The sequence below is a fragment of the Myotis daubentonii genome, chromosome 4, assembly GCF_963259705.1.
Source record: "Myotis daubentonii chromosome 4, mMyoDau2.1, whole genome shotgun sequence".
NCBI classification, from domain to species: Eukaryota; Metazoa; Chordata; class Mammalia; order Chiroptera; family Vespertilionidae; genus Myotis; species Myotis daubentonii.
The window spans coordinates 87,022,126-87,045,375 of NC_081843.1; the positions used below are offsets into that span (position 1 = coordinate 87,022,126).

The 23,250-nt window shown below is 43.0% G+C and overlaps 1 protein-coding gene and 1 long non-coding RNA gene across 2 annotated transcripts in view; both read left to right on the forward strand.

Moving 5' to 3' along the window:
- Positions 1-23,250, forward strand: part of SDHA (succinate dehydrogenase complex flavoprotein subunit A) — a 30,670-nt gene that overhangs the window by 209 nt on the left and 7,211 nt on the right. The window contains exons 2-11 of the mRNA XM_059694597.1: positions 5,639-5,719; positions 6,967-7,128; positions 8,931-9,074; positions 9,346-9,510; positions 10,738-10,886; positions 11,736-11,860; positions 13,540-13,708; positions 14,860-15,055; positions 15,831-16,002; positions 18,399-18,517. Of these exons, the coding sequence (XP_059550580.1) occupies positions 5,639-5,719; positions 6,967-7,128; positions 8,931-9,074; positions 9,346-9,510; positions 10,738-10,886; positions 11,736-11,860; positions 13,540-13,708; positions 14,860-15,055; positions 15,831-16,002; positions 18,399-18,517 (1,482 nt within the window). The remainder of the gene's footprint in view (positions 1-5,638; positions 5,720-6,966; positions 7,129-8,930; positions 9,075-9,345; positions 9,511-10,737; positions 10,887-11,735; positions 11,861-13,539; positions 13,709-14,859; positions 15,056-15,830; positions 16,003-18,398; positions 18,518-23,250) is intronic.
- Positions 3-4,243, forward strand: LOC132233621 (uncharacterized). The gene is made up of 3 exons (XR_009452677.1): positions 3-113; positions 1,046-1,132; positions 1,537-4,243. It is a non-coding gene; the product is annotated as an uncharacterized LOC132233621 (long non-coding RNA).

Genomic DNA, 23,250 nt, shown 5'->3' on the forward strand with positions numbered 1-23,250 from the left:
GGGGCCGAGGTCTGTGCAGATGGTCCCTGCAGGCCAGGGTGGAGCAGAGGCTGGAACCCCGCGCCCCCGTCTCTGATCTGCACGGGCTGGGGACGGCCTGCGGACCGGAGCGGGTAGGACCCGTGGGGCCCCACCGAGAGGGTCGGACACCATCAGGGCGGCAGCTGGACTTTTTATGAAGCCGGCCGGGCCGCGTCCCCGTGAAGGTCATATGCTCCCGCGAGCCTTCTCGGGATCCCCTTCTGTGCGGGGTGTGGATGCCCCTTGGGCCAAGGTCTCCTGGCCTCCGCACCCCGCACTTGGAGAGGAGACGGGCCTGCCCAAGGTCACGCCGGCAGGTAGCGGCCTGCCGGTGCCCCAGGCCTCGGAATCCCCAAAGGCCCGTGGAACTGGGGTGGAGGCGGGACCTTGCGTTTGGCCGGAGGCGCCGGCGGGGCGGGGCACTGCCTACAGTCCGGACTGATCCCCGCAGCCCCTCAGTGGGGCGATGTTGCAGCCGAGGCCCCGGTGGGGTTCGAGCCCGTGCTCCCCGCCGGCCCCGTCTTTGCCGCCCAAGGCGGGGTGAGGTGGAACGCGTGTCTAACAGCCGCACCTCGGCTTGCCTTGCAACCGTTTGCAAAAAGTCGGGGCCTCTTTCGAGAAAGCGCAGTTGTGTGTCCACACCGAGGCCTGGCAAGTAAGTTTAGGCCCTTCGTTTTGGGTTTTGTGTCGTGGCCTTTGCGCACACGTTTGAAAATTGGACGAAGAATGTGGACACACTGACTGCAGAACCGCATTTGGGAGAGGACGCCGGGCGTTCGTGTTCCTGCGCTACCTGCGGAGGAGGGTCGGGAAGGACGTGGCTCAGCCTGCCCGGTCCGTACGGATGACCTGCAGAGGGTCCCTTCCGCTGCTCTCCGTGCCGGGTTTGTCAGACGTGGTCTTTGCAAGTCCATCCTCAGAGTCCATCTTTAATGCATTCTGCAAGCACACTAAATTTAGAGCATTTAGTTGTTGGTTCTTTTAAATTAATTTGTCACCCACCTACTTAGTAATTTAACTTCAGTGTAAAAGTTCCAGTAGGAACCAAGGCATTTAACAGTGTTGACATGACGTATGTCTGTAATTATACCTGCATTTGTCTTCTTGAAAGGTATATACTAAAAAAATGACGTTAAATATGAGAGGGTTTAGTCAACCATTCATTCTATCCTGCCAACACCAGAAAGCATTTTATTTTATTTTACAGAGTGACGGGAAGGGAGGAGGGGGGGAGAAAGAGAAACATTCTCACCCCACACCCCACCCCCAGGGCCAAAAATATTTTAAATACTTGCAACATGCTTACTGACCAGAGGCACCCCCCACCCCCCATTTTGGGCTCTAAAATACAGGTGGGGAGTCCAAGTGAAGTTCATAGTTTGTGGAGTATTTTTAGTTGGCCAAACATGAGCAGGCTTGTGCTTCTTACTTCTTAGGTGAAATGGCAGATTGGTAACTGGTGGTGATTGAAAAGGGATAAAGTCTCTGTCCTGAACCCTTGCATTCCTTGTGCAGACTAAGACCCTCCAGCCTGTGGAATTTCCTTCACTCATCACCTATCCTGTGTCAATTTATGAAAACAAAAGCTGTACTTTATCCAGGCTGGGCTAGAATTCTGGCTCCAGCTTATAGCTGAAAGTGGGTGAGGTTCTAAGCACAAGAGGTCAGTGTGTGTAAATCTTTGGTATTGATTGGAAGTGATGTTTTTTGAAGTCACCAATTAGCTGCCAGCACTTTACTTACCTTCATTTTCTCCTTGAATCTTCACCACTCTCCTGTGTTTAGGTAGTTGTAAACATGATGGCAACATAGAGATAGTAAAATTGAACCAGGTAGGCCTATAAAAGATCGCCGTGATGAAGATAGGTTTTCCTATGGAAATTAATTCTGCCCTCAAGCAATGTATTTATTGGAGATTAAGACTGGCAAGAACAAAAGCATCAATTTGACAGAACAAAAGAGAAATTTATGATACCAACTGAGACATGTCCATGGAAAGTAGATGAGGATAATTTGAATCAAGTCCACAGAGAAGTTTTCTTTATCTCATTTTGTACAATTCTGTGGTGTTTCCAAGTCATTTAATATTTACAGATGCTTTCACATTACAGAATTATCAAATCTGTTTTGCCTTTATTTCCTTTCCAGTTGTCCTAATGGACTGACACAATTAGAACTGCCCAGACTTGGAGACCCTTGTCCTATCTAAGCTAACTTATTTTCTTTGCATTTATTGTTCTGAATATGTTTTAATGGTGTGTCTAAAATTACTTTTTTTTTTCTTGGTGTAAAAGAGTGCCAATCCATAGAGTTTTGTGTCGTGTGTAATGTTTTTCCTGATTCACTTGAATAATTATGGTTTGGCTTTTATATATAACCTGGATATTCATCTTACTTTGGAGTTCCAGAGATTTTTTCCCCCCAAGGGTCCTTAGATAGGAGGGAAAGTACAGGATCTGGAGTTAGCCGGGCAGACCCAAGTCCAAAGCTCAGGTACCCTGGATAGATTCAGTTTCTCTGTGGGGTTAATGAGGGCTCTGATGTAATATGTGAAATCTGTGTGTGTGTTCATCTGAGCCAGGACCCACAGCTGGCAGCCTGTGCTCAGTAACCTTGTGAACTATATTATAACCTTGTCAGCTGTATTTTAAGCATCCTGTTTTTAAATTTTTAATGAAAATAATTACACATAGTTGTTAAAAAAAAGGAAAGTCAATGAGTGCAGAAGGCCTTATAAATGAAAAGGAGTAAGACACACCACCCCACCACCCCTTTCCACAGACCTGTTCCCCAATGGAATCAATTCTGAATTGTTTCTGGTATTGACTCTTGGTATTTACCTCCTTTTCTCTAGCTAACATGCAGGTGCATTTTTATCCATTTTAGACATGGACTTTTGCTGGTAAGGATTTAGTTTACTTAAACCACAGTCCCAGCTCTCCCAATATAGTTATGCAATCACTTTTCAGATCCTCTGTTGGCTTCTTTTGTAATTGTATAGATTATACTTGCAAATGAGTTTCTTGTTCATCATTTGTAGGTTCTATTAGTTGAGGATTTCCCCCACTTTGCTAGATTGATGATATCAGTATCTCTACTCTTCTCCTTTCTTTGCTCTCCCATTTACCTCCTAATTCAGTCACTATACTATTAAAAGGTATGAGTGTTCCTTTTAGTTATACCTTAGGTAGATTTCCCTATTCGTCGTGCTGCCCTGTTAGAAAATGTTTGATGGTTCTCTTAAAAAAAAAAATTAATTAGTAAGTGGCACAAAATTAGTTTTATCTAAAGGCAGAAATTGGATTACAATTGGACTCTCCAAATTCTACAATCAGATTTAAATACAAAAGTTAGTGTTACTATTTTCCACAGGGAGACAGTGTAATCATTTGTTAAAGATTTCATTATAGTAGCTGCCCCTTTTTAAGTGTGTTTCTTTTTTTTCTTAATACATTTTATTGATTTTTTACAGAGAGGAAGGGAGAGGGATAGAGAGTCAGAAACATCGATGAGAGAGAAACATCGATCAGCTGCCTCCTGCACACTCCCCACATGCCTTGACCAGAACCAAACCTGGGACCCTTGAGTCCGCAGGCCGACACTCTATCCACTGAGCCAAACTGGTTAGGCTAAGTGTGTTTCTTTATTTAACATGAACATCCGAATAAGTACTTAGGGAATCTCACTGTTCTAACTTTGTATTACAAAATGTATCGTTCTTATTGGTACTGTTACCTATATCTATATTATAGATATCTAATTACCTATATCTAAAATTATTTCAGTGACTTAATTCTTTGTTAAAGTATGATTTTGCCATTTAAAAAATTAAATTGAAGCAGGGGAATTTTGTTCTTTTTAATTCATTTTCTGAAGGAAAAAACTAAATTGCCCTATGTCAGTAAAAACAAATGTGCTTAAAAATAAATTGGAGAAGAATATCGCTCTTGTAAGTTCATCTCTATTTGAAAATAAAAGAAGCTACTTTGTAATTGGAACAATGAAAATAAACTCAAATATATGTGCCAGTCATCATTCAGTCTCAGGGTTAGAGGGAGCTTTAAAGGTAGAAGCCACCTCTGACTTCCTCACAGGTGGTTAAGCCATCCAGCCTGGCCTGAGTCCTTGCATCTTAGAGCAGCGGTTCTCAAACTGTGGGCCGTGACCCCTTTGGGGGTCGAACGACCCTTTCTCAGGGGTCGCCTAAGACCATCGGAAAACATATATAATTACATATTGTTTTTGTGATTAATCACTATGCTTTAATTATTATTCAATTTGTAACAATGAAATTGGGGGTCACCACAACAGGAGGAACTGTATTAATGGTTTGCGGCATTAGGAGGGTTGAGAACCACTGTCTTAGAGCAAAGTCCACTTAGTTTACAACAGCTCAGTGAGAGTTCATTTTGTGTTTTGTCAAATTCTCTTCCCTGTAATCCTTACTTGTTTGCCCTACAGAATAATTTTTTTAACCCACATAGTAAATAACTTCTCTTCTAAATTGCAGAATACTTGAAGGCATCTCTCATATCCCCTTTTGTCATTATTGAATGTACTTATTTTCTAAAACTGTTCTTTAGTTTTGTTAATCCTCACCTGGCGATTTTTTTTCCCATTGATTTTTAGAGAGTGTGGGAAGGAGGGAGGGAGGAGAGAGAGAAACATCCATGTAAGAGAGACATGTGGGTTGGATACCTCCCACACATGCCCCAAGGTTGGGGTCACGCCAGGGCTGGGGATCAAATTTGCAACCCAGGTATGTGCTTTGTCCCAGAATCTAACCTATGACCCTTCCCGTGTGCTGACCGGCGCCCTAACCACTGAGCATGCCAGCCAGTTGCTGGCCATTTTAGTATATGAAGAATGTTGCTTCTCATACTCCGCTGTGATTTCATTAATACCAGTTTTGTGTAAATGTTTATAGGATGGGACCTTTAAGCCGAGACTTGGAGAATTGTAGAGGTTCCCTAGGGATCGGCCAGGAACAAGGGTCCAGGTGCTGTGGTGTAGATAGATGAGAGGAGATGTGGCTGAGGCCCAGTGCCAATGTAAAGAGTGGCGAAGCATCGCAGGGCCTGGAATCCTCAAGTGTACAGTGCAGGGATAACGGCCCTGGTGCCTAACTGTCACAGCCACCAGTAGAGCCTGTTCTAGAGCATTGATCTGCTACAGGGTCCCCTGTCTTCCCAGTGAACCGCAAAACCTCACAGACGGGTGTAGCTTCAGTGATTCAAAAAAAATGCTTCCTTGTTTGCAAAACTACCACTTACGCAATGTAGATGTCTTCCCCGTTGTCCATTTAAAGTAACATAAATTCAGAAATTAATTTGAAAGTATACCTTGTTCATTTCCTAGCTGAGTCAGTAAGTATCCTGTTTGGAACCAGCTTCATCTAGAAGTAGTTTCCCTAAAGTGTCAAGTCCCCTTTGGGCTTGTCTGAGTCCTTAGCCCCTGCTCTACCCTTCAGGTTCAGTACAGGCTCCCAGGTGAGGTTTCTAAGTGAGGGGGAGCATCCAGGTACATACAAAGGTTAACAACTCAGGAGAGGAAATTTAATTACCAGTCCCCTGTTTCTTCAAGATACTTAGTGCTCTCCATCCCTCTCTCTCACCAGCGGCCGTTATCTTCGGGATCCCGTGGTTTTGACTTCACTGTTGATGGGAGTAAGAGGTCGTCTGCTAAAGTTTCAGATTCAGTAAGTTCATGACTTTTTGTTCCATTATAAATTATTATCTTGGCTTAGAGGGATAGTGATCTATACCAGTTTTTAATACATTTGGTTAATACACAGGTCTTATTTAAAGAAAAAAATTCTCGTTCCAGTGCATGCCCAGATTATTTTTTAGTGTAGTAGTAGTTAATGTATTATAAACATAGATACTAACATTTTTTTCTTACAGCTGTTATAAACCAGACCAAAATTTAAATCAAGTAAAGCAGCAAAATAAAAAAATACAAATGACAAATGAGCAGTGTTTACGGGGGCGGAAGATGACACCCTACTCCACACAGGACCCTGGAGGCTCTTTTTTGTTTAGTGAGTTCGTCTGCTCTCTGTGGAAGAGATGGAAATTTGCTTGCAGGTTCTTTTCTCATAACCTCACAAGTTACTGAGTGCTAGTTGGCACCTTCTCAGTTAGAAACGCAAATCTGGGCCTGAAATGGAGTTTCCTTGGTTCTTCTGAGGTCACCAGGTGAACTGGGATAAGCTTATCTACATGGAAACAGTATTTAATTTTAACATTTTCATGAGAAGCTTACAGATCACAGATGGAAAATCGTGATCACCATATTATAAGCTCAGATTCATTTAAGCCTATGTATATATGTATAAATAAAAAAAGATAAGTAAGATGATAATTAAAAAGAAAAGCCAACTTTAGAATTGGTATTTTGGTCTGTGTTGGTGCTTTCCGTTGCATCCATACATCTCCCTGCTTGGAGGTGAACCTTTACGTTTTCAGCATTCCAGTTAATGATGGTTTCCTAGCACCACAGGATAGATGGCTCTACTTGGTATGGGCAGAGCTGGCCCCTTTCACTGAGGGTGTGCCCACCACATCTCAGGATTACAAGTTGTAGGTATTCGGCCTCACACAGGGGGAGGCTCTTTGGGCATTTGCTCTTTTGTGTTTCTTTTCATTCCCTTTAAGACAGGGGTCCTCAAACTTTTTAAACAGGGGGCCAGTTCACTGTCCCTCAGACCATTGGAGGGCCGGACTATAGTTTAAAAAAAAACTATGAACAAATTCCTATGCAAACTGCACATACCTTATTTTGAAGTAAAAAAAACAAAACAGGAACAAATACAATATTTGTATTTGCATGTGGCCTGCGGGCCGTAGTTTGAGGACCCCTGCTTTAAGATCTTTGACTGCAGCTACAGGCTCAATGTTTGACATATTTGAATGGGTGACTGACAGGTGAATTTTTCTTTTCCAGATTTCTACGCAATACCCAGTAGTGGATCATGAATTTGACGCTGTGGTGGTTGGCGCTGGAGGGGCAGGCTTGCGAGCTGCGTTTGGCCTTTCTGAGGCAGGGTTTAGCACCGCATGTGTTACAAAGCTCTTTCCCACCAGGTCCCACACTGTGGCAGCCCAGGTAAGAGAAAAGGACTCTCTCAGTGCTTTGGGCACCTGCAAGGTACTGTGCTGTCCAGACTCTGCCTGAACAACTTCCTGCCACAGGCCACCTTCCCACCATGCCCCTTGCATTCACTCAGCTCACTCCCTTAGGGATCTCTGCCCGCACGACCCCTGCTCATTGCCTGGAACCTTGTCATTCTTTTTCTGCTCTAGTCACACATGGTTTTCTCTGACCACTCCACCTACATCCCTTCCCCTCTTCTTGGTTTAACTTTCTTTGTTGCACTTAACAGTCTGAAATGAGTTTGTCTCTAGGCTAGTTTTCTTTTTTTTAATTATTTTTATATATATATATTTTTATTGATTTCAGAGAGGAAGAGGGAGGGAGAGATAGAAACATCAGTGATGAGAGAGGATCATTGACCGGCTGCCTCCTGCACACTCCCTACTGGGGATCAAGCCACCCTAATCTGGAGCAGCCTGTATTCAGTATCCAGCAGCGTTCTTCAGGAACTTAGCTGTCCAGATACTTTGTTCTAAGCTATGCTTTGTAAACTAAAGAACTAATATATAAATTTGGAGAATTTGTTGTCTAAAAGCAAAAATACAAATAGATAACTCTAAATAATATTACAAAATATGTTCAGGTAGTGCGGTTTTAATAAAAAGAATAAGGAAAAGAAAGCTTAACTTGAATGTTGGTTCTTGAGAAAAGAGAGGTTTAATTGAAGGACAAGACAGGCAGCGGCCTGAGAAAGTCTGAAGAGTACTAGGAATGCCCAGAAGACCAGGCATCTGTGGCCCTGATCCTTACTAAGAGTGGCAATAAAATAAATAGCACTTATGCATGCACTGGGCCAAGTACTTTTGTGATATTTTAAACCAGCTTTCTGTATCTGGCACTATAATACTTAACATATTTTATCAGAATTGCGTTTGAGTTTTTAGTTGGAGGGGTTGGAGAAGGGAGGGAGGAAGTAACAAGGTTCCTCACTGTCTGCCAGTGAGTCATTTTGTCCTAACACATAATTTGGGAAACTAAGGCACAGCAGCACTAAGTGGAGAAGGAATTCCAATGTGGGTGTGCTTGATTCAAAAGTTGCGATTGAATAACAATTGGAAAAAAGAGAGGTAAGTTAGGAAATGTGCCTTTACTTGTGGAAAAAAAAAAGATTAAAGAGGAGGAATCCAGTTTTAAGTTGTGGGGGGAAAGGGCGAGCCTTAACATTTGTCCCTGTGCTACGTTTTCTGTGCCTGTGAGGGGTGGAGGCAGTGGGGATAAGGCAGGGGTGGGGTGACCATGCACAGCAAAAGGAAGAGAATGTGGGGAGTGTGACTCTTGAATTTGGAGTGTATTACTTGGCAGTAAGTGCTTCTCATCTTTAACACATGTCTACAGATTACTATTACAAACATTTTGTCATGAAATTATCCAGATTTGTTGAGTACCTTTTATGTGCCAGGTTTGGTAAGAAGGGTTGCACATGTAACCTCTCACTTAGTTCTCCAGATAACTCTTCGAAGAGGTTAGCTTTAAGTCCCGTTCACAAGACTAAGGCCGAGGGATGCAGTAACTTGGCCCACAACATTAGCTTGTTAAGGGGAGGAAGGGTGATTTGGAATCTGTCATGCAGTGCTGCCTCCCTCTGCTAAGGAAGGTCCTGGGATTGGTCTGTAGTCAGATCATTCACAGATAGTTACCTCATAAGTACTCAGCTTCCTCCAAATCCAGTTCCCGGGGAGGGGCCAGGGAGAGATGAGCCTGGAAGATGCCATGGGGCTCCCGTTGTAGCTCATAAAGTTGCTTTGTGTTTCCAGGGAGGAATCAATGCTGCTCTCGGGAACATGGAGGAGGACAACTGGAGGTGGCACTTCTATGACACCGTGAAGGGCTCTGACTGGCTGGGAGACCAGGATGCCATCCACTACATGACAGAGCAGGCCCCCGCCTCTGTGATTGAGGTAAGGTGCTCACAGTCTGTTTCTAATGGGATTGAGGCAGGTGTGGTCAGCCGAAAAGGATGGTGTCAATTCAATATAACAGGGAAATATTTTCTGCTATTAAACATTCAATTAATTTAACAAGGAAATTTCTGTCTTTTCTGAAGTGTTGACCTTTTCATAGAATATATTAGTGTTGGGTTTGCAGATTTAGGTTGAAGTTGCTTGGAATAAATTAGCCATGAGTATCTTGATTCCTCTAAAGTAATACGTGTTTGTTTTTGTTTCACAGCTAGAGAATTATGGCATGCCATTTAGCAGAACCAAGGATGGGAAGATCTACCAGCGGGCCTTTGGGGGACAGAGCCTCAAGTTTGGGAAAGGTGGACAAGCCCATCGTTGCTGCTGCGTCGCTGACCGCACCGGCCACTCACTGCTGCACACGTTGTATGGAAGGGTGAGGCCGCCCTGGGTGCCCGGGGTGATGGGACATGGTCCAGTCTGGCCAAGCATGTGATGAGCCGAAGACAGGCCACCCTGGGGATGTGTCAGAGTATCAGAATGTCAGCCTAAGGAGTGTCATAAAAAGCAACAGAATACCGGTAGGCCATGTATAGTAATTGTTAATTGGAAAGTATCTATTTTAGAAAAATAAATTGATAATCATTACATACCAGGTTTGAATGTGTAATCTCATACTGAAAGTCTAAGAGCAGAGCACGTATTTTAAGGCCCTTTTACCACCTCTGAGTTTATGAACTGATTGATTTAATAGACTGTTATAACCGGACTAAAACTTGAGGGCTAGCAGTCACTGGATAATCAGGATCAACCTTGGCGTGGCCCAGTAATCAATATTCTGAATAATGTTGATTCAGAATAATCAGTATTCTGAACTCTTGTTTATAAATGGGACAGGCCATTGATTTGCAAGTATTAGAACACCAGCGGCTTTTCTGGCCAAGGGTGTTGACAAATATGTAACGGGACTTGCTCATCCCATGGAATTGTGTGTCACATGGGAAGCTAACAGTTTCATGAGAGACCCTCCCATTAGCCAAGAGGACTGTCAGATCCAGGGCCTGGGCCACCACTGTCCAGTAGAACCTTCTGCCATAGATATATGCTTATCTGGGTTGTCCAATCCAGCAGCTTCCCACCGCATGTGACCATCACAAATGTGGCTGATGTTCTGAGGGGCTGAAAGTTTTGTTTTATTTAGACAAATGTGGCTGCATAGGGCCAGCAGATCCCGTATAATTCAGCCCAGCCTAAATCGAGACCCTGTGGTCCATGGGCCCCAGCTCTAGTGTCAAGCTGCATATGGTGCCAGAGAGCCTGTAATGCCTATTAGGATGTGTACAAATAAGGGATATGTTAGCACATTATGTCGCTTCTGGAGTCAGTCTCCTCGTTGCGTGCACTGACGTGTGTGCACCTTTTTATGTTTTGTTTATACAGCCAGGAGTAGAGCCCCTTTTGTGTTTCATGATAGTATCAGCACTGGGTTGATGTGAGTTGGCATCTGTGACTTGTTTCCAGCCTGGTACTCTCCCAGGGTTTACCTGATCTTTTTGTTACATACCTCACATCAAGGTTTTTAACCAGTTCACATAAACAGCATTGCCTTATATGTTGGTTTAACACCCTAAATGGGGGCTCGCTATTTTTGTTCCTGTTTTAGTCTTTGCGATATGATACCAGCTATTTTGTGGAGTATTTTGCCTTGGATCTTCTGATGGAAAATGGGGAATGTCGTGGTGTTATTGCACTGTGCATAGAAGACGGGTACATCCACCGCATCAGAGCAAAGAACACTGTTATAGCTACTGGGTAGGAATCTAATTTTTATTGTATTTAATTTCTCTATAGGGAAGTTGAGTTTCAGAGGTCCTTTATCCTAATAAAAGTAGAGGCATTTTGGACATGTGGTTCAGACACAGGCCATCAAGAGGGCAACAATGTCATCCACTTCTGAGGTGGGCAAGAAAGTGTCTTATAGTTTGCAGTGGGGGGAGGGGGGGGCCTTGGAAAACTGAGGCCTAGAGAGTCACATGACACTTCCTGGAATAATATCTCTTTTGCTTTAATGGATACTGGTGTGTTTTTTAAAATATATTTTTACTTATTTCAGAGAGGGAGGGAGCGGGAGAGAAACATCAATGATGAGAGAGAATCATTGATCGGCTGCCTCCTGCAACCCAGGCATGTGCCCTGATCGTGAATGGAACTGTGACCTCGTTGTTCATAGGTCAACACTCAACCACAGAGCCATGCTGGCCAGGCTAATGGATACTGTTTTATACTGACTTCTCAGATAGATAAATGCTGTTTGTTTATTTGATGAAAATAAGTAGATTTCATTTTATATCATCAGTCTCTTATTTTAACTCTTTAAAAAGGTGAATCATTTAAAAATTTCATTTAAAAATTTACAAATTTCATTATAAAAGTGATAAATGCTTATCATAAGAGGAATTGCTCAAACAGCACAAAAGTACTGAAGTCCAAATGAGAGTACCTTCTCTGTCCCAGGCTTCCCTCACCGTTGCCCAGGTGTGTGCAGAGGGCACCTGTGGTGGTGGGTAGGCTGCTGTCCACTGAGGGCTATTAGAGAAAGGAGGTTCCGATGGGGCGCTGCATGCAGTCACCACTCTCTCTCTGCTGGCTTATCTTTTCCAGAGGCTATGGGCGCACCTACTTTAGCTGCACATCCGCCCACACTAGCACCGGAGATGGCACTGCAATGGTCACCAGGGCAGGCCTTCCCTGCCAGGACTTGGAGTTTGTTCAGTTCCACCCCACAGGTAGGATGGGGCTACTTTCGTGGAACTGAGGCTTTTGTGTCTTCTAAGCACTCAGTACTCATGGAATGCTTCCTGCAGTTCCTATACAAACTTCCCTGCTTTCTCATCTCTCGGGTCCTAACTTGTCATTTCCTCAGGAGACTTTCCCAGCTCCCCAAGGTAGTGGAGGTCCTGTCTTAGCTACACCTGGCCCAGGTGTACTTATTCCACTCATAAAGCAGCAATTGTTCAGTGTCCCTTACCACTGGGTTGTCAGCTCCGGGAGGTAGGGGCAGATCTGTTTCATTTACTGCTGTGTTCTCAGTGCCTGGCACCTGGTAGGACCTCAGTCAGTATTTACTGAAAGTGAGGGGAAGAACATGTGACTAGAAACGTGTCATGGGCAGATTTCAGTTTGTAGGGAGAACATCAGGCTGCCTTAGTAACAGAGTGCCATCAGGATGCAGCTCTGACATGTCGGGATCCATGAGGTGCTAACGAGTGAGGATGCCAGTCATGGTGGAGATGAACTCATCTTGGGTCATCAGACAGTACAGTTGTGGGATTCAGAAGGGGGGTGGTCTCGGCTGGGGTTGCAGGTTTGAGAGAGTTGGGGAAATGTTATCCATAAATGAATCTGAGAATCTCTCTTGGGAGATGAACTCATCCTGACCTTTTCTTTCTGAGTTGCTTTTCTGACCTGTCAACAGAGGAGACTTCACATATGGTGGCAGTGGCCACCATGCTAAGAGCTAGACCTGTGTTTTCTCTTTGCTCTGTCAGTATGTTCTTTCTGATCCCTGAAAGGGATTAAAAATAAAAAAATGTATTAGGTGGTTTTATAATTACTAATTTTAACTAAATCAGAGTAAGCTCTATTTCTCATGCTTCCTTTTCAATGTGTGAGAAATAAACTACTGGAAAAAATGCCATTGAAACTAGGAACACGCAGGAATTTACATTCTTTTAAAAGCAAGATGACTCTTGATGTAGGAGTGAAAGTGTTAGCTGTAAAATTACATTATGTATCTGTCTCCTTTGTTAAAACTGAAGCATGGTGTGGCATTCCTCATTTTCATTACATTGAGGGACCGAGTTGAGGTGAAGGGTGTAGACCTTGTGTGTTGCCAGGCATGACTTGGCCTCTGTCCTTCCCAGGTGGATGTTGGGCAACTTACTGAGCTTTAATTGTACTTTTCTAAAAATGGGGATAATATTACCTGGAGTCATTGGGAAACTTAGAATTGTACATAGCAAGTACAGTATAAGTATTAACTGTAAAATAATTACTATTGTAACGTATTTGGTGATTTTAGATACAAATGTTCCAAGTTTTTTTTTTTTTTTTTTACCTCAACTAGTCACCACGGTTTCAGTGTGCAAAAGGATGTTCAAAAATTAAAAGCTGAGACATTTAACATACACTTAGCTATGCTGAAAGGTTAAAATGCAGTTAAAATTAGAGTACTCAGCAGGGCTGTATCATTGTGCACTGCAGCTGTCTTTCTTCCTCACTCAGTGCTTTTGTTATTGAGAAAGTTTGTACTTACTATTCCTTAACTTTTCTTCCGTCTTACTCTGACTTTAATGTCCTTTACATACCCTTTGCTTCCCTCTCCCCCCAGATATCTTTTAGAAAATACTTGCATAGGTCTAGCATCGACAGGTTATAAATACTCAATTAATTGGGTTCTTTGCAGGCATATATGGTGCTGGCTGTCTCATCACAGAAGGGTGCCGTGGAGAGGGAGGCATTCTCATTAACAGTCAAGGCGAGAGGTTCATGGAGCGCTATGCCCCGGTGGCCAAGGACCTGGCCTCCAGAGATGTCGTGTCCCGGTCCATGACTCTGGAAATCCGTGAAGGAAGGTTTGTGATTATCTCCCAATGGGCCTGAGTGCACATGCAGACACGCAGAGCCTCCTCTCTCTTCGGGGTTGTTGTTCATGTCTACATTCTAACATGGGCTGGTATGGCTTCTGTGTGAATTGCAGCACCCACCGCCACCTCTGCCTAGGCAGGCAGGCTTTTGCCTCTGCTTCTTCTGACTGTTGTCTGTTAGCTTATGTCTCTCTAGAGCAGTGGTTCTCAACCTTCCTAATGCCGCGACCCTTTAATACAGTTCCTCATGTTGTGGTGACCCCCAACCATAAAATTATTTTCGTTGCTACTTCACAACTGTGATTTTGCTGCTGTTATGAATCGTAATGTAAATATCTGATATGCAGGATGTATTTCCATTGTTACAAATTGAACATAATTAAAGCATAGTGATTAATCACAAAACAGTATGTAATTATATATGTGTTTTCCGATGGTCTTAGGCGACTCCTGTGAAAGGGTCGTTCGACCCCCAAAGGGGTCGCGACCCACAGGTTGAGAACCGCTGCTCTAGAGAGTTATATTTTGAGAAGTTAGCCAGTATTTTTGTTTTTGTTTTTCTAAATTATCACCCAAGGATGATTTTTTTTTAATCTTTGGAACATAATTTGTGTGTGAAAGTATGCGTATGTGATAGAGACAGTCATTGTTGGAGAAGTGAGACATGACACCCCCAACCTGAAAATAGTGTGGGAGCCTTTGGTGTTGTATTGTGTTTTAACCCTTGTTTGGGGACCTTCAGGTGTGTGGGCTATTCTGATACTTTGCTGTACTGTGGTGACACATCAGATATCTGCTGGTATGACCTTTGGAGGTTTTACATTTTTCCATTAAAAAATGAGAAGTCCAATGTTACTTGGGAGTATTTGGCATAAAAGGGCTTTCTGATGCACTTACCAAGGAAAGCGTAGCAAACTGTGAGCCCTGTGAGGCCAGGATGTGTGTCTGTGTGTTGTTCATGGCTGTATCAAGTGTATGGAGTCCACCCTGGCCCACAGTAGGTGCTTAGAAAAGGAGAAATGAATGGGTTTTTTCAGTATCAAAAAATGAAGAGCCTCATATGCTTCGATTATTTTGTAATCTCGTGTTTTCTGTAATCATTGTTCTTAGCCTTATGTTATACTGTTCTTTTTTACCAGAGGCTGTGGCCCTGAGAAAGATCACGTCTACCTGCAGCTGCACCACCTGCCCCCGGAGCAGCTCGCCATGCGCCTGCCTGGCATTTCAGAGACGGCCATGATCTTTGCGGGTGTGGACGTCACCAAGGAGCCGATCCCTGTCCTTCCCACCGTGCACTATAACATGGGTGGCATTCCCACCAACTTCAAGGGACAGGTGACTATACAGCTGGAAAGAGGGTGGGACAGTGGGCCCACCTCACAGTTGTTCCTGTAGATCTTAGAGGAAAAGGCAGATGTCTTTCCCAAAAAAGTACCTGTTGTTTCATAGGCTGCACTTCCTTTAGATTGCTGTTACTGGACAGCAATACTGCGTTCACTCCTTAATAACAATTCTTAATAATTTATTAGTCCCTTCTTAGTAAATAGTCGTACACATCATTTGCAGTTTTTTCCTATATGATCTCGTTATTTTTACAGTGACCTTGTAAATTGTGTGTTCTTTATAATGTATATGTTTGGGTGGTTTGCAGTTCACAAAGAGCTTTTCAATCAGTTGCTTTTAGTCCCTCCTCATGTGAGGTGAGTAGGAATTATATTCTCACTTCATAGATGAGTTATAAGTTGGAAGACTCTGAATTATGACTCAAGTCTTCTACCTCATAGTTTAATGTTCCCAAACCCTGCCATGCTCCCTTTATCTGAATCCAAAATCAGAGAATGGGAATACAGGAGGTTAAATCAGGTGGTGGGTGAGGTTTCTGATGGGAATTAGTGTGGGATTGAAATTACAGGTGCTGCTATTTGGGGTCCTTTGTCCTCAGCACAGGGTAACCTAGTATCCGGAGGCAGAGGGAGGAGACGGGGTCAGCACAGGAGGTTCCCTGCAGACAGAGAAGATCCTGTCCTTGCTCTGACCTATAGCACAGCTGCTCCTTGCAGGGAAGGGCCTATGCAGACTGTGCTCTTACATCTGTTCCTCTTTTCCGAAGGTTCTGAGGCATGTGAACGGACAGGACCAGGTTGTGCCTGGCCTGTACGCTTGTGGGGAGGCCGCCTGTGCCTCGGTGCACGGTGCCAACCGTCTTGGGGCAAACTCACTCTTGGACCTGGTCGTCTTTGGCCGCGCGTGTGCCTTGAGTATCGCAGAGTCCTGCAGACCCGGTATGTTTTCTTCAAGTAGCTTCCCAGTTTGTTTCAGGGGCAAGAGGTTACACAGTCAAGGTCTGTAATTGAAGATTTGCTTAGTGGACATATAGCGGTGGTCTGGTTTTCTCCCTGGAAGTGAAACAAATTCAGAGGTTTACATGGTGGCAGACTTAAGACTGGACATAGGCTGGGTGGGAGGCTTAACAGTTATGAGAGTAACATGTTCGGGCAAAAAATTTTTTTGCAGTTACTATGTTCTGCTTAGAAAAATCTCTATTAGGAAATTGTTAATTTGAGGGGAAGTTTATCACATATTACTTGCCTGATATAAATTATTTGCTTGCAATGAAATATTTTTTATTTTTTTAATATATTTTATTGATTTTTACAGAGAGGAAGGGAGAGGGATAGAGAGTTAGAAACATCGATGAGAGAGAAACACTGATCAGCTGCCTCCTGCAACCCCCTACTGGGTACCAAGTACATGCCCTTGACTGGAATCGAACCTGGGACCCTTGAGTCCGCAGGCTGACGCTCTATCCACTGAGCCAAACTGGTTAGGGTGCAATGAAATATTTTAAATCATAGACATAAATGAATATGTAATTTGTTGGTAGAAAAGTAATTATAGAAAAGTAATTTAGGCCATTCTAAAAGTATAGTCTGCTAAAGGAGAAAGGGCTGACTGAATGCAAACAAAACACAGGATGGGGTTGTGGCTCCACTTCGGTGATAAAATGGGTTTTAAGCAATGATTTTCTCCGTGTGGTAATTTTAAATATTTGCAGAGGGAAAAATACTATGTACCACTGAGAACAGGACCTCCCAAGGGTCTGTCTTCACAGAGCCACTTCCATGCTCTGACCAACACAACTCCAGGCTGAAATGCAGAAGCAGGGCCTTGCCTCCAGTCACTGTGTCAAAGGCAGGAATTAACCCACCTGGTCTGACCCAGATTTAGTGCTCATTTTCCTAGCAGAGAATCTGATACCAAATCTTCAAAAGCATAGCAGAAAATTTAAGGCTCACTCTTTGAAAATGAAAAACAAAAAGGAAGTTTTATAAGAATACCTTATAATTTTATATCTGGAGGATCAATGGACACTTAAAAATGTTTTTGAACTCAGCAATAGAAGGGAACAAACTACCCATACATTCAACAATATTGATGAATCTCAAATGTATTAGGCTCTATGATCTAGACCAGTGATTGTAAACCTATGACACACGTGTCAGAGGTGACACGCAAACTCATTTTTTTGGTTGATTTTTCTTTGTTAAATGGCATTTAAATACATAAAATAAATATCAAAAATATAAGTCTTTGTTTTACTATGGTTGCAAATACCAAAAAATTTCTATATGTGACACGGCACCAGAGTTAAGTTAGGGTTTTTCAAAATGCTGACACACCAAGCTCAAAAGGTTCGCCGTCACTGATCTAGACTCAAAAGACTACATGTGTATGATTCTATATATATATGACATTCCGAAAAGTGGTTGCCAGGGACTATATCCTGCTTGTGGTTGTGGGTAAGGCTATGTTAACTCTTTGCCCAAACTTAAAAAACTCTACACAAAAACTGGTATTGTACTTTAATTATACTTTACTTTTTAAAGTGCAAAAAGGAGAGAATGTTTGCACCACTACTTCCCTCAAAATATTTTAAAAATTAAAGTTTTCAAACCCTATTCTGTATCCTGATTATGGTGGTTACAGAAATCTGTATGCTTATTAAAATGTGTAGAACTATGCACCTAAAGAAAAAAAAGTCAATTTTACTAAATGACAATTTTTTAAAACATAAACAAAAGCAAACCAGAACAGCAGCCTGCCTAGAAGAGCTCAGGAAGATCAGAGAGGCCAGTGCCCTGCTTGATTTGCAGACCTTTGTCTCCTGTGTGTATTACATGCTGAAGAAAATACATTTAAAAGCGTCATCCCAAAAAAGCCCTAAAATTCCTCAAAACATTATCTTCTCAGAAAGTCAAGAACAGCAGACCTTGAGGTATAGGTTAGGTACATGGGTACAAGGGTCAGGATCAGCAGGAGATATAAACACAGCTGGCCAGGCCTATTGGAAGGAGGTTGGCAGATTTGCGGAGAACCGCCATTCGAAGGATGCCATTTTTCCCCATAACAGAATAATGGTGCAAAGTTTTAAATGATGGTTTATCTTTTGTGCATTCAGAAATTACTTATTGGACACCTACTCTTTGCCAGGCATTTTATCTTTATGTTTACTTTTTGACCCCAAGTCAACACAACCTCGGGTATAGGGTGGTGAGGTAGAGTTTCAGGTGCATTTTCCAAACTCCCTAAAAGGTTAAAATACACATTTGGTGTCATTAAATTTGTCTTTTTTCTCAGTGTTTTTCAGAAGTTAAATTCTAGCCTTTTTATTCTTTAGGAGATAAAGTTCCCCCTATTAAAGCAAATGCTGGGGAAGAATCTGTCATGAATCTTGACAAGTTGAGATTTGCGGATGGAAGCATAAGAACATCGGAGCTACGACTCAACATGCAGAAGGTAAGAACCTGCACACACACTGCAGTAAGCAGACCAGCCGCACTGACAGCCCTGCACTGGTGTTTGGGGTAAGTAGCAGAAGGACATATTTTTTGCTGTATCAAGTAGAAGTACAAAAGAGATCAAATAAGATAGAAGTGTATGTCTTTCGACATAGAATGCCAAGGGCAGTAATAGCGACTGCAGCATCAGGGAGCTCAGCCTTCTCTCGCATGCTCCAGGATGCTTGCGGGTGGGCTTCCTTCCTCACACCATCTCTGGCCATCCTGTATACGTCACAGCCCGAAGGAGGAGGGACAGTGGAAGGTCCAAGCTCGGTTCACAGCGGGACGCTTCCTTTTAGCAGGCTTCCTGAAAGCCCAGCATATCTCATTGATCTCATCATCACACCTAGCTTTCAGCAGTTCTGGGAACTGTCTTTATACTGGACCACTGATGGCTGTAAATAAAATCAGGAAGAAGTGTGCACAGATCGAGGATGGAAACTAGTCTGTGCATTGATTACTGTTAGAGTATTTACCTTCTAGATCAGCATGTCTGGTGGAACATTCTGTGAGGGTGGAAACATTCCTTATCTTTAACCACATGTGACTAGAGCATATGAAATATAGCCAGTCTGACTAAGGAACTAAATTTTAAATGGATCTAATTTTAATTTAATGTAAGTAGGTACATGTGGTTAGTGGTTACTGTATTGGATAACACAGATTTAGATAAGTAAAAAATAACATTTTTGTTGATCCAGTTCTTCTAGTACAGGGATTCTTGGTCTATGAATGAACTCTCTGTCCACTTGAAATTATTTGCAAGAATTTCTGTATAGAGATATTTTCTGAAAAGAAGCCCTTACTTTAGTCATATTCTGGAAAGGGTCCAGTGGCATATACACACAGATACAACCAAAAGAAAAAAAGTTGCATATAGCTATGCAACTTGCGTCTTCAGGTGAAACTGGGCTTCAAGAAGGTTTCACGGACTGGTAAGGAAAATAGCGTGAGTGAGGGAACAGAAGTATGTTTATGGAAAACCGGTCAAGTGATCCTCTGCAGGACCTTTGTAGGGTGCTGATATCAGGGGTAGGGGGCCAGCTAGGACAGATGTGCCGTTGTGTTATATGGGTAATGGAAATGGCAAATCCATGAGAGACTTTGAAATAGGAAGCACTCTTCCCACCAAAGAAGGCATGTACTGGTATCTACTGTGAGCCAGGCAGTGTTCTAGATGCCAGAGTCGAAATTGAACAAAACACAAAAATTCCTGCCCTGGTGGAATTTACATTTGAGTGGGGGATGGGGGAGGGGGGGCAGGGAGTAATTTTTTTGCTGATTCCAACTTATACAATAAGAAACAAAAAGGAAATTAGCTAAGTATTGAAGAGAGATAATTACCTAAAAATTCCAAGAGAATAAACTGAAAAACTAATAAAAACAATGCAAGAATGAAATAATGTGTCTGGATAGAAGATTTGTTTACAAAAATCAGTAGCTTTCCAAGATGCCAACAATAATCCATTCAAAAGTTAGTATCTTATTCACAGTACAGCCAAAAGAGTTTAAAATACCTTGAATAAACTTAACCTTTATTTTTAATTTTTTAAATATATATTTTTATTGATTTCAGAGAGGAAGAGAGAAGAGAGATAGAAACATCAAAGATGAGAGAATCATTGATTGGCTGCTTCCTGCACACCCCCTACTGGGGATCGGCCGCAGCCCAGGCATGTGCCCTGACTGAGAATCAAATCTGGGACCCTTCAGTCCACAGGCTGATGCTCTATCTACTGAGCCAAACCAGAAAGGGCTAAACCTAACCTTTTTACTCTATGTAAAAGGGGTGTGAAAAAATAGGACTACTGAGAACATAAAGAATGTATTAACTAATATTTACTAGATTCTAAGACAGTTTTTTTTCCATTTGCTCTTCCTGAAGCAATGTCACCAACCGTGACATTGATGGTGTACATTATAATCTTACATTGATGCATCATTCTAAGGAAGTAGGTGAGATGCCTATTAAATGGAATTAAATTATAAAGCTACATTACTTTGACAGTGGTAGGGGAAGAGACAGCTTGTCAGTAGAACAAAATCAAGTCCAGAAATAGGCCTCTCAGTACATGTGGGGATTTAGCTTATGATAAAGGGGTTTTTCAAGAGTGATGAAAGATCATTCTGTAAATGATAGGAAACAGGTAGATTCTTCTTCTCATCATGCCTAAAATTTCAAGTTTATTTCATATCACATTTCTTCTGAGCATAAACGGTAACACTCTAAAGGTATTTAATATATGAGGAGCTTCTACAGAATAACCAACAGAGCAAGCAGTGAGGGTTCCCGGGCCTCTCTGTGATCTACCACCTCAGCACTCACTGCTAACCATCTCATTATCTCAGCAATTCTTTGTTTCATCAAAGGGGTGCCTACTGGCTCTTATAACATTTAACACCAAGCCTTGTGAGTGTGGTGAGGTGTTCTATAGCCCTCATGGAGCTGCTGTCTCCTCTGATATTCAAGGGTAGAGAGCTTATGTTCTTTCTGCCACTATGTATTAAAAGCTTTAATCAAAACTTTATTTTAACAGCCATCTATGATCAAAACTCTCAACAAAATGGGTATAGAAAGAATATATCTCACATAGTAAAGGCCATAAATGACAAGCCCGTAGCTTACATTATACTTAACAGTGAAAGGCTGAAAACTTTTCCTCTAAGATCATGAACAAGACAAGGACACCTACTCTCACCAGTTTTATTCAATTTAGTATTAGAAGTTCTAGCCAGAGCAGTAAGTCAAGAAAAAGAACTAAAATATGTCTAAATTAGAGAAGAAGTAAAACTCACTATTTGCAGATGACATGACACTGTATATAGAAAACCCTAAAGTGTCCACCAAAAAAAACCTACTAGAACCAATAAATAAATTCACTCAAGTCACAGGATACAAAATCAACATACAAAAATCTGTTGCGTTTCTATCAACACTAATAAAAGAGAAAAATGGTAATTGGCGTACGAGCTACCCTTTTCATTGGCTAATCAGGGCTATATGCAAATTAACTGCCAATTAAGATTGGCAGTTAACTGCCAACAAGATGGCGGTTAATTTGCATATGTAGGCACAATGCAGGGAGGCGAAAGGGAAAGCAGGAAGAAGCCCCCTGCCACTGACAGTGATCGGAAACCCAGGGGGGAGCTAAGAGCTGGGGGACAGGGCAAAGGCGGCCCTGCCCCCCAGCCATGATCAGAGAATCAGGTGCCTTTTCCGCCCTGGCCAGTGATAGCAGGAAGTAGGGGTGGAGCCAGCGATGGGAGCTGGGCACGGTCGAAGCTGGCAGTCCCAGGAGCTAGGGGTCCCTTGCCTGGGCCTAAAGCGAAACCCACGATCGCGGGGCCGCTGCCACTGCAGGTCCCCACTGCCTGGGCCGGACGCCTCAGCCAGAGGCGTTAGGCCTGGGCAGGGGCGGAGCCTGCAACCGCGGGGAGCTGGGGGTCCCCTGCCCAGGCCTGACACCTCTGCCGGAGGCCTCAGGCCTGGTCAAGGGGCCGATCCGGTGATTGGTGATTGGAGGGTGATGAGGGTCAACTCCTCTGGCCGAGGCATCAGGCCTGGGCGGGGGGCTGGGGGTCCCCTGCCCAGGCCTGATGCCTGTGTCAGAGGCATCAGGCATCAGGCCTGGGTGGGGGGCGGAGCTGGGGATTGGGGGGATATGATGGTCCCCTTGCCCAGGCCTGAAGCCTGGGCCAGAGGCCTTAGGCCTGGGCAAGGGGCCGATCCTGCGATTGGAGGGTGATGGGGGTCAATGCCTGAGGGCTCCCAGTATGTGAGAGGGGGCAGGCTGGGCTGAGGGACACTCCCCCCCCACACACACACCCAGTGCACGAATTTCGTGCACCGGGCCTCTAGTATACTAATAATGAGCTATCAGAGAAATTAAAAAAATAATCCAATTTACATTTGCAGCAAAAAGAACAAAATACATAGGAATAAATGTAACTAAGAAAATGAAAAATCTGTACACTGAAAACTATAACACACTGATGAAAGGAAATGAAGAAGGCCTGGCTGGTGTGGCTCAGTGGTTGAACATCAAACCATGAACCAGGAGGTCACAGTTTGATTCCAGTCAAGGCACATGCCAGCGTTGTGGGCTCGATCCCCAGTAGGGGGGTGCAGAGGTACCTGATCAAAGATTCTCTCACCATTTATGTTTCTCTCTCCCTTTCTAAAATCAATAAAAAATATATATTTTCTTTTAAAACTGAAGAAGACAAATAAAAGGAAAGAGATTCTGTGCTTATGAATAGTAAGAATTAATATTAAGTTGTCCATACTGCTCAAAGCAATCTTTAGATTCAGTGTAATCCCTATCAAAATTCCAATGGCATTTTTTCATTTAAAACTAATCTTACAATTTGTATGGAACCACAAAAGATCCCAAATAGCCACAGTCATAATGAGAAGAAAGAACAAAGCTGGATGCATAGCACTCTCTGATTTCAAACTATATTACAAAGCTACAGTAATCAAAGCAGTATGTATGGTATTGGCATAAAAACAGACGTATAGATCACTGGAACGGAATAGAGAGAGCACAAACCCATGCATATGTGGCCAATAAATTTATTGCAAAGGAGCCAAGATTTTACAATGGGGAAAGGACAGTCTCTTCAATAAATGATGTTGGGAAAATTGGACAGCCACAAGCAAAAGAATGAAACTAAACCACTATCTTA